The sequence below is a fragment of the Salvelinus namaycush genome, chromosome 27, assembly GCF_016432855.1.
Source record: "Salvelinus namaycush isolate Seneca chromosome 27, SaNama_1.0, whole genome shotgun sequence".
NCBI classification, from domain to species: domain Eukaryota; kingdom Metazoa; phylum Chordata; class Actinopteri; order Salmoniformes; family Salmonidae; genus Salvelinus; species Salvelinus namaycush.
In genome coordinates this window covers 18,499,810-18,512,096 of record NC_052333.1, presented here as the reverse complement: position 1 = coordinate 18,512,096, position 12,287 = coordinate 18,499,810, and the positions used below count along the sequence as shown (strand labels likewise).

Below are 12,287 nucleotides of genomic sequence, written 5' to 3'. Positions count from 1 at the left end.
ACTATAGCATAGTACTAGAACATAGGATACTATAGCATAGTACTAGAACATATGATACTATAGCATAGTACTAGAACATAGGATACTATAGCATAGTACTAGAACATAGGATACTATAGCATAGTACTAGAACATAGGATACTATAGCATAGTACTAGAACATAGGACACTATAGCATAGTACAGGAACATAGGATACTGTGGCATAGTACAGGAACATAGGATACTATAGCATAGTACTAGAACATAGGATACTATAGCATAGTACTAGAACATAGGATACTATATCATAGTACTAGAACATAGGATACTATAGCATAGTACTAGAACATAGGATACTATAGCATAGTACTAGAACATAGGATACTATAGCATAGTACAGGAACATAGGATACTATAGCATAGTACTAGAACATAGGATACTGTGGCATAGTACAGGAACATAGGACTGTAGCATAGTACAGGAACATAGGATACTATAGCATAGTACTAGAACATAGGATACTATAGCATAGTACTAGAACATATGATACTATAGCATAGTACTAGAACATAGGATACTATAGCATAGTACTAGAACATAGGATACTATAGCATAGTACTAGAACATAGGATACTATAGCATAGTACAGGAACATATGATACTATAGCATAGTACTAGAACATAGGATACTATAGCATAGTACTAGAACATAGGATACTATAGCATAGTACTAGAACATAGGATACTATAGCATAGTACTAGAACATACGATACTGTAGCATAGTACTAGAACATAGGATACTATAGCATAGTACTAGAACATAGGATACTGTAGCATAGTACTAGAACATAGGATACTGTAGCATAGTACTAGAGCATAGGATACTATAGCATAGTACTAGAACATATGATACTATAGCATAGTACTAGAACATAGGATACTATAGCATAGTACTAGAACATAGGATACTATAGCATAGTACTAGAACATAGGATACTATAGCATAGTACAGGAACATATGATACTATAGCATAGTACTAGAACATAGGATACTATAGCATAGTACTAGAACATAGGATACTATAGCATAGTACTAGAACATAGGATACTATAGCATAGTACTAGAACATAGGATACTATAGCATGGTACTAGAACATAGGATACTATAGCATAGTACAGGAACATAGGATACTGTAGCATAGTACTAGAACATAGGATACTGTAGCATAGTACTAGAACATAGGATACTGTAGCATAGTACTAGAACATAGGATACTATAGCATAGTACTAGAACATAGGATACTGTAGCATAGTACAGGAACATAGGATACTATAGCATAGTACTAGAACATAGGATACTGTAGCATAGTACAGGAACATAGGATACTATAGCATAGTACTAGAACATAGGAAACTGTAGCATGGCTGCCTACAACCTGGTTCAAATTAGGGATGTCCCTGACAAAATAAAATAGTGGTCGACCAAGAGTCGTCGGTTCTTTCAACCAATTGATGTTTAACAAAAATGTTATACCATGTATTTTCCCATATCCCACATCGTATGTGTTTTAATAAAATCCACTATATGCACTGAGCTTTTCTGATGCTTTAAGCAAACCGTTTGATTCAATAATTAAGACACACAAATGACTAGAGGGAATCCGACCGCAATTGATTTGATTGTGCCGCCTGGCTCAGATTTGTGTTACTAGCACCCGTTGTCTCGCTCTCCTCCCTGCTGCAGTGACCACCACATAACAGTGTGTATAGCTCTGTCCTCCCTGCTGCAGTGACAGCCACATAACAGTGTGTATAGCTCTGTCCTCCCTGCTGCAGTGACCACCACGTAACAGTGTGTATAGCTCTGTCCTCCCCGCTGCAGTGACAGCCACATAACAGTGTGTATAGCTCTGTCCTCCCTGCTGCAGTGACCACCACATAAGTGTGTAAAGCTCTGTCCTCCCCGCTGCAGTGACCACCACATAACAGTGTGTATAGCTCTGTCCTCCCTGCTGCAGTGACCACCACATAACAGTGTGTATAGCTCTGTCCTCCCTGCTGCAGTGACCACCACATAAGTGTGTAAAGCTCTGTCCTCCCTGCTGCAGTGACCACCACATAACAGTGTGTATAGCGCTGTCCTCCCTGCTGCAGTGACAGCCACATAACAGTGTGTATAGCTCTGTCCTCCCTGCTGCAGTGACAGCCACATAACAGTGTGTATAGCTCTGTCCTCCCTGCTGCAGTGACCACCACATAAGTGTGTATAGCCCTGTCCTCCCTGCTGCAGTGACCACCACATAAGTGTGTAAAGCTCTGTCCTCCCTGCTGCAGTGACCACCACATAACAGTGTGTATAGCTCTGTCCTCCCTGCTGCAGTGACAGCCACATAACAGTGTGTATAGCTCTGTCCTCCCTGCTGCAGTGACAGCCACATAACAGTGTGTATAGCTCTGTCCTCCCTGCTGCAGTGACAGCCACATAACAGTGTGTATAGCTCTGTCCTCCCTGCTGCAGTGACAGCCACATAACAGTGTGTATAGCTCTGTCCTCCCTGCTGCAGTGACAGCCACATAACAGTGTGTAAAGCTCTGTCCTCCCTGCTGCAGTGACAGCCACATAACAGTGTGTACAGCTCTGTCCTCCCTGCTGCAGTGACAGCCACATAACAGTGTGTATAGCTCTGTCCTCCCTGCTGCAGTGACAGCCACATAACAGTGTGTATAGCTCTGTCCTCCCTGCTGCAGTGACAGCCACATAACAGTGTGTATAGCTCTGTCCTCCCTGCTGCAGTGACCACCACATAACAGTGTGTATAGCCCTGTCCTCCCTGCTGCAGTGACCACCACAAGTGCGTATAGCTCTGTCCTCCCTGCTGCAGTGACCACCACATAACAGTGTGTAAAACTCTGTCCTCCCTGCTGCAGTGACCACCACATAACAGTGTGTATAGCCCTGTCCTCCCTGCTGCAGTGACCACCACATAACAGTATGTATAGCTCTGTCCTCCCTGCTGCAGTGACCACCACATAACAGTGTGTATAGCTCTGTCCTCCCTGCTGCAGTGACCACCACATAAGTGTGTATAGCTCTGTCCTCCCTGCTGCAGTGACCACCACATAACAGTGTGTATAGCCCTGTCCTCCCTGCTGCAGTGACCACCACATAACAGTGTGTATAGCTCTGTCCTCCCTGCTGCAGTGACAGCCACATAACAGTGTGTATAGCTCTGTCCTCCCTGCTGCAGTGACCACCACATAACAGTGTGTATAGCTCTGTCCTCCCTGCTGCAGTGACCACCACATAACAGTGTGTATAGCTCTGTCCTCCCTGCTGCAGTGACCACCACATAACAGTGTGTATAGCCCTGTCCTCCCTGCTGCAGTGACCACCACATAACAGTCTGTATAGCTCTGTCCTCCCTGCTGCAGTGACAGCCACATAACAGTGTGTATAGCCCTGTCCTCCCTGCTGCAGTGACCACCACATAACAGTGTGTATAGCTCTGTCCTCCCTGCTGCAGTGACCACCACATAACAGTGTGTATAGCTCTGTCCTCCCTGCTGCAGTGACCACCACATAACAGTGTGTATAGCCCTGTCCTCCCTGCTGCAGTGACCACCACATAACAGTGTGTATAGCCCTGTCCTCCCTGCTGCAGTGACCACCACATAACAGTGTGTATAGCTCTGTCCTCCCTGCTGCAGTGACCACCACATAACAGTGTGTATAGCTCTGTCCTCCCTGCTGCAGTGACCACCACATAAGTGTGTATAGCTCTGTCCTCCCTGCTGCAGTGACCACCACATAACAGTGTGTATAGCCCTGTCCTCCCTGCTGCAGTGACCACCACATAACAGTGTGTATAGCTCTGTCCTCCCTGCTGCAGTGACCACCACATAACAGTGTGTATAGCTCTGTCCTCCCTGCTGCAGTGACCACCACATAACAGTGTGTATAGCTCTGTCCTCCCTGCTGCAGTGACCACCACATAAGTGTGTATAGCCCTGTCCTCCCTGCTGCAGTGACCACCACATAACAGTGTGTATAGCTCTGTCCTCCCTGCTGCAGTGACAGCCACATAACAGTGTGTATAGCCCTGTCCTCCCTGCTGCAGTGACCACCACATAACAGTGTGTATAGCTCTGTCCTCCCTGCTGCAGTGACAGCCACATAACAGTGTGTATAGCTCTGTCCTCCCTGCTGCAGTGACCACCACATAACAGTGTGTATAGCTCTGTCCTCCCTGCTGCAGTGACCACCACATAACAGTGTGTATAGCCCTGTCCTCCCTGCTGCAGTGACCACCACATAACAGTGTGTATAGCCCTGTCCTCCCTGCTGCAGTGACCACCACATAACAGTGTGTATAGCCCTGTCCTCCCTGCTGCAGTGACCACCACATAACAGTGTGTATAGCTCTGTCCTCCCTGCTGCAGTGACCACCACATAACAGTGTGTATAGCTCTGTCCTCCCTGCTGCAGTGACCACCACATAACAGTGTGTATAGCTCTGTCCTCCCTGCTGCAGTGACCACCACATAACAGTGTGTATAGCTCTGTCCTCCCTGCTGCAGTGACCACCACATAACAGTGTGTATAGCTCTGTCCTCCCTGCTGCAGTGACCACCACATAACAGTGTGTATAGCCCTGTCCTCCCTGCTGCAACATGATTACAGCCATTTTTGACTGAAAAGTTACGTCACTGAAATCCCTAATTAGTTTAGGAAAAACATTCCCTATTCCCTCAACCCTTTCTCTCTTTATGTGACACATGTATGCTTCGAATGCACATGACCATTAGGGCCTGACCTATAGCATATCCTAAACACATTAATAAGTTGGTTAGAACAAACTCTGAACACCGTAACACCAAAATGGATGCAGAGGACGCGACACAAAATATTTAAAAGAAGGAACGGACAAGCGTTGTGTGAATATTAGGCCTATGCATCCCAAACAGGTGCTGTTAGATTACAATATCATTTTTCTGACCGTTTGGAACAACGTAAACAACACAAATTATATTATAAGCATTTTTTTTTTGCAAAGACTTTATTACAGCAAAGACTAAAAATAGTCACATTCATTCGTGAATGCACTTTCCGAAATGGAATGGTTTAGGCCTATTTATTGTTTAAGCGAACTAAATAAATCTCGGTTGACCAACAGGCTATCGACCCCCCCCCCGACCAGTCGACTAAATGGGGTCAGCCCTAGTTCAAATACTTTGCCTGGAGCAACGTAACCAATAGAATAGTGTAAACCCCACCCAGCTGTCACTCTAGGCAGACAAGCAAATGCTGAATGTAACTGAGACAGGTCTGGAGCTGTTCCCCTAGTTCACCAGTAGGGGGCCTCAGTGGGCCGAGCTCAGACATACAGATACAGAGCCAGGCAGAGAGAGTGTGTGTGTGTGTGTGTGTGTGGACTTGAGCAGTAGCACCAGGTAGAGCCTGACTCCTCTAGCCCCTGACTGACCTAACTAAGGCCCAGCCTGCTCACTGAGGGCCTCTCCATGTGCTGTCTCCCCTTGGCCTTATGTTATGTTACAGGAAGGAAAGATATTGTCTATGACACACACACACCCCTTAACAGTGTACAGCTGTCTGTGTGCTGGGGCAAACCCCACACTAATTAGGATATAAGGCACCTCTGGGGGTTGGGTGATTCATCTTAGTGTGTAGTCACTGAGCCATAGGTGGGGAGGTGGGAGGGGCCGAGGGGGTACAACTGCACTGCAGAGGCAAAAGGGAATAAAAAAGGAGAGAAGGATAAGAGGAGGAAGAAAGGGCAATCAGGAAGTGAGCGGAGCAGACACACACACTGCGGCGGAATCAGTGGGATAAGAGAAGGGAAGGAAGAAGCTAGCTGGCTGGCTAGCAGGGGAGTAATAGACTGGAGCTGCATGGCTTCTCTACCCACACATCAGCACAGCTCAGCCCTAGCCTGGCATGCCTTTTCTCTTCTCTTTTAATGGTAGTAGAGAGAAAAAGTGAAGTCAGCAAAAACAAAATGCCGCCATTAAATCATCTCAGTGGATCCTGTGTCAGGACGGTAATGGGAAACACACTCATCATCCCAAAGGTTACTGCTCTTCCAGAACCTCCCTCCTTTCTCTCCATCCTTCCCCTCTCTCCCTCCATCACCCAGTGCCTGTCTCAAATTCACTCATCCCCATGGTCGGAACACAGCTGTAGCATCCCTTCCTCACTCAATCCCTCTGCCAAGGCCTGCTCCCCTTGTGTCTCTGTGGACCCTGGGCTGAGAGGGGCTGAGAGAAGGCTGCAGGAATGAGGGATTGGGGCACTTACAGTTCTCCACGCTGTGCTGATTCCATCTCTCTGAGTCTCAACCTCGACGTGAGGCAGCTGCCTGTCTGTCTGGCTGTCTTTCTACTTTGCCCAACACAGAGTACTTCTCCTCCAGTCCTGGGTTCAAATACCATTGGAAATGTTTGAAATACTTCAGCGTTTGCTTTAGACTTCCTAGAGTGCCAGATGGGCGGGGTTTGCACTTTTGGAAGTATTCTATTGGTACAATAAGCCGGGCAAGCTCAATCAAACCCAGCTCAATTGAATCCAGGTCTGGGCCCAGCATGGAGAGTGTCTCTGACTATTTTCTGTTGCTGCTGCCTATCCGTCTAGTGCCAGACACATTGGAGGCTTTTGTTAACCAGATTGTACACAAAAGCCTCTATTCTCCCTCTCTATCTGGCACTGTGTGAGAGGGAGAAAGAGAGAAGAGAGAGCGGTGAATTGGTGCAGGAACAGGAGAGGCCACAGAATCGGGGCTTAGCTGAAATAAACAGATCAACTTTGTCGCGAAGAGAAGGAGAGAAAGAGAGGGAGAAAAAGAGACCACCGCCCACTCTCCTCTTCTCACCAGCTCTACTGGCCTGTTAACGGTCAGCAGCCGACGAGGGGGCACTTCCCCCGTGATAAATCAGAGATGGCAGAGGGCGTTAGACGCACAAACGGACCGCTGCCCGCCATCGACATGGCCGCCGACACACCTTTACAACAATTAATTAACTGTCTAACTTTCACTTATCACTATGGCAATAAGGTGAAAAAGTCAAGAGTTTATTAGAGCTCTGCTGTAATGCTGAGGGCCACAGGGGCTGGAAGGGACACTTCACATTCACACATATCATGACAGCAGCAACATTCTTACTCCATACAGTATATCACAGTTACTGTATCAACTTCTGTTAGAAGTAATTACATATACAAATATACAAATAATACTAATCACATATAGGCATGTGTGTAAACAAATAGTAGCATAAAGGCATGTATTGTAAACAAATATATAAACAATTAATATGTCTAGCAAGGAGTCCTTTCAGGTTCCTACACAAAAGTGAGCTTAACTCAATTTCTTCACAATACAGTAATAACAAAAGGCGTATTATGATATAAAATAGAGAATGAATACACAAATAAAAGACACAAAAAAGCATGGACTTCAATCAATCAATAAATACTGTACACACAACACAGCTACCAGGTGTTCATTCACACACTCTGAACTGATGGAACACACCACGTATTGCCATGTTTAAAGTACGTTTACTGTAGGCTACAGTTGCACTTCTGGCTCAGTCAGATACACAGCTGGTCATAGCCTAGCCCTAGGGCTAATGGTTATATATATATATATATATATATACAGAGCCATGCACGGTTAAGTGGCGTAAGTTTAGTAAAAGTAGGGTTAGCTGGAGTATCTAGTTAGCTGGAGTAGGGTTAGCTGGTTAGCTGTAGTAGGGTAGGGTTAGTTGGAGTAGGGTTAGCTGGAGTAAGGTTAGCTGGAGTAAGGTTAGCTGAAAGTAGGGTTAGCTGGAGTAAGGTTAGCTGGAGTAAGGTTAGCTGAAAGTAGGGTTAGCTGGAGTAAGGTTAGCTGGAGTAAGGTTAGCTGAAAGTAGGGTTAGTTGGAGTAGGGTTAGCTGGAGTAGGGTTAGCTGTGGTAGGGTTAGCTGGTTAGCTGTAGTAGAGTTAGCTGGTTAGCTGTAGTAGAGTTAGCTGGTTAGCTGTAGTAGGGTTAGCTGTAGTAGAGTTAGCTGGTTAGCTGTAGTAGAGTTAGCTGGTTAGCTGTAGTAGGGTTAGCTGGTTAGCTGTAGTAGGGTTAGCTGGTTAGCTGTAGTATAGTTAGCTGGTTAGCTGTAGTAGGGTTAGCTGGGTTAGCTGTAGTAGGGTTAGCTGGGTTAGCTGTAGTAGGGTTAGCTAGAGGCTGTAGCTCATGGACAGTCCTCAAATTTTTTTGCGGAGGAGGAGGAGACAGAAGAGGATGAGACGGATCAGGGATGAGGAGGGCTCGTGGGGGTGACATGACGTGGTGAGTGACCAGGTCATCCTGTACAGGCATCTCTAATCTCCACAGGAAAACTACCAAACCACCATCTTTATTTCCTCAGCAGATTTTCCAGTGGACCTAAGCATTATGTGAGGTTTGGCAGCTCCCAGAGCCATAGAGCCATGGATATAGGGTCCCCAGACAGATGGGCAGAAGAGAGGAGTAGTGACATAGAGGGTCCTGGGATGGGGGGGATGAGCGGAGGAGTGACATGTGAGGGCAAACTGTGACACTTCTGTCAAGGACCCTGACAGACGGACCACATGGCAGCTGCTCAGTTGACAGCACTCACTATGGGGCACTGGGGAGGCGCGTGCACACACACACTTCCAATAGAACTCAGAGTTAAACTGTCACTTTAAAAATATTAAAGAAAGGAAGGAAGAGAGACTAAAAACCTACTGTACACACACACACACACTCACATTAGAAGTTACAATAACCATTACTATACATGTTGCTATTTTCAATATGTTAAACCTTATCTAAGCAGCTACTTACAGTACTTCTCAAACACTAGAAAGGGAAATCATTCTACTAAAAATCACTACTTTTCCTCTACTCTAGAAAGTTCTACTTGACGACAACACTAGAAGAAGATGAGAGCTTAAGTTCAAGTGCATCTCCAATTAAAGGCCTTTACTGAGGAAAACACTATGTGATTGGACCACAAATGACTAGAGTCAATACAACTGATTGGATGTGGTGATAAGATGCTTAGGGAGGTCAAAGGAGTGAAGTGCCAACATAGAATGGATGAGAGAGGGAAGGGGGCTGAGGAGAGAGTGAAGAGACAGGGGGAGAGAAACAGAAAAGGGAACAAGGGAGACAAAAAAGGGGAAGAGAAGAAGCACCATTGTTAGAGGAATAGAGAGGAGCCGACAGACAGGTAACCAATGAGATGCTTCTAGTAATATTGTTCAGTTTCAGAATCACTCCTTAGTCCAGATAGACCTTAGTCCAGATAGACCTTAGTCCAGATAGACCTTAGTCCAGATAGATGGACTCTTCGAGTTGGCAGTGATGATCACAAAGGGCCTGTTGTTCTTCCAAGAATGACCAGTTCAGTAATACTGAACCTTTCAAAACTTAATTTGCTAATTTCAACAAGTATTTTAGAATTCATCAAAGTTCATTTCCATTTCTGCCTCTCTCCCTCAATTTTAATTGGACGGCCAGTAGAAGGTCCAATTTGGGTCACGAAGAAGACCGTGGTTGGAAGGTCAAAGATGGCCATCTGATCCCACACCGCCGCTGTCATTCTTCCACGTAATTAAGTCCCTCTCTGCCTCTAAGCCAAAGGTCTGCTTCTCTCTCTCATCTGTCCAGCTGTGTCTAGGTGTGGGGAGGTGAGGAGAGGTGTCTGCCCCGGCCCTCACAACCTGTGCAATGCAAAGATAGAAAGAGTCAGGGCAGGCAGCACACCTCACAGCCCCTGACCTCCTTAACCTATAAAACACTGACAGAACCACACATTATTTGCTCAACCTTACACTAATAATACCAAATACAGCTCACATAAAGAACCCTACGTTAAGTGGATAAATGAAGTCAATTCTAACAAATGATTAAGTGAATAAAGCATGCAGTCCCAGTTTGTAAGCTAAATATAACGCATATAAGGGTGGTCTACCTCATAAATAAATAAACTCTGATAAATCAGTCTACAGTGTGTAAATGCTGATTGCTGTAATTCACACACTACTGAGGGATCTAGTAGAGTTACGGTCCTGTTTAAGCAGCGGGAGACCGCTGAATCTCTGATGGGAGATCAGGGCAGATCAGACTGTTCACTACATCTTGATGAAGTGTGTAAACGTAGGTGGTTGTTCAATACAGGTGTTCTACAGAGCTGCTGGCCTCAGCCCCCCTCACCAGCCCCCCTCATCGTGGCCTTCTGCCTACGCAAGGCAACCAAGGCCTACTACATTAAATCATCAGGAGGATATGGTTCTACACACACACACACACACACATACACATGCACATGCACACATTCATGCACCCTTCCAACCTCCCATTCCATGGCGACACCCACATTATCCCACACACCACCCTTTTCACATACAGTACCAGTCAAAAGTTGACACACCTACTCATTCAAGGGTTTTTCTTTATTTTTTCTATTTTCATTGTAGAATAAAAGTCAAGACATCAACACTATGGAATCATGTAGTAACAAAAAAAGTGTTAAACAAATCAAAATATATTTTAGATTCTTCAAAGTAGCCACCCGTTGCCTTGATGACAGCGTTGCATACTCTTGGCATTCTCTAAACCGGCTTCATGAGGAATATTTTCCAACAGTCTTGAAGGAGTTCCCACATATGCTGAGCACTTGTTGGCTGCTTTTCCTTCAGTCTGCGGTCCAACTCATCCCAAACCATCTCAATTGGGTTGAGATCGGGTGATTGTGGAGGCCAGGTCATCTGATGCAGCACCATCACTCTCCTTCTTGGTCAAATAGCCCTTACACAGCCTGGAGGTGTGTTTTGGGTCATTGTCCTGTTGAAAAACAAATTATAGTCCCACAAACCAGATGGGATGGCTTATCGCTGCAGAATGCTGTGGTAGCCACGATGGTTAAGTGTGCCTTGGATTCTAAATAAAACCTAGACAGTGTCACCAGCAAAGCACCCCCACACAGTCACACCTCATCCTCCATGCTTCACGGTGGGAACCATACATGCAGAGATCATCCATTCACCTACTCTGCGTCTCAGAGACACGGGGTTGGAACCAAAAATCTCAAATTTGGACTCATCAGACCAAAGGACAGATTTCCACCGGTCTAATGTCCATTGCTCATGTTTCTTGTCCCAAATAAGTCTCTTCTTATTATTATTGGTGTCATTTAGTAGTGGTTTCTTTGCAGCAATTCGACCATGAAGGCCTGATTCACACAGTCACCTCTGAACAGTTGATGTTGAGATATGTCTTGAACTCTGAAGCATTTATTTGGGCTGCAATCTGAGGTGCAGTTAACTCTAATGAACTTATCTTCTGCAGCAGAGGTAACTCTGCATCTTCCTTTCCTGTGGCGGTCCTCCTGAGAGCCAGTTTCATCATAGCGCTTGATGGTTTTTGCGACTGCACTTGAAGAAACTTTCTTGAAATGTTACGTATTGACTGACCTTCATGTCTTAAAGTAATGATGGACTGTCGTTTCTCTTTGCTTATTTGAGCTGTTCTTGCCATAATATGGACTTGGTCTTTTACCAAATAGGGCTATCTTCTGTATACCACCCCTACCTTGTCACAACACAACTGATTGGCTCAAATGCATTAAGAAGGAAAGAAATTCCACAAATTAACTTTTAACGAGGCACACCTGTTAATTGAAATGGATTCCAGGTGACTACCTCATGAAGCTGATTGAGAGAACGCCAAGAGTGTGCAAAGCTGTCATCAAGGCAAAGGGTGGCTACTTTGAAGAATCTCAGATATAAAATATATGTTGATTTATTTAATACTTTTTTTGGTTACTACATGATTCCATATGTGTTATTTCATAGTTTTGATATCTTCACTATTATTCTACAATGTAGAAAATAGTAAAATTAAAGAAAAACCCTTGAATGAGTAGGTGTCCAAACTTTTGACTGGTACACACAAACACACACACACAGTGACCCACCTGACGAGGTTCTCGTTGTCCCCGGGTCCTTTGCAGGACGTACAGTCGGTCCTAGTGTCGTCTGCTTTAGGTGTCTTCTTCTGGATCGCAGACTGGCGCTGACGCCGCTCCCGTAGAGCCGGTTCCTATGGAAACACACAGGCTGATTAGACCCGACACTGCCGTGTGTGTGTGTGTGTGTGTGTGGTAATGGCGTAGAAGAAAGAGTACTATGCAGGCTAATAGAGTGAATAGAGTAGTCCCGTAAGTAACACAGGGGATGTGTATGTATTAGTTCTGAGTGCGTTAGGGAGGTTAGGAGATGT

At 45.3% G+C, this 12,287-nt stretch overlaps 1 protein-coding gene across 1 annotated transcript in view; it reads right to left on the bottom strand.

Annotated features, from left to right (window-relative positions):
• phf14 (PHD finger protein 14) overlaps nt 1-12,287 on the bottom strand; it is an 88,937-nt gene that overhangs the window by 40,362 nt on the left and 36,288 nt on the right. Inside the window, exon 18 of the mRNA XM_038966185.1 lies at nt 11,983-12,107. Coding sequence (XP_038822113.1) covers nt 11,983-12,107 — 125 coding nt within the window. The remainder of the gene's footprint in view (nt 1-11,982; nt 12,108-12,287) is intronic.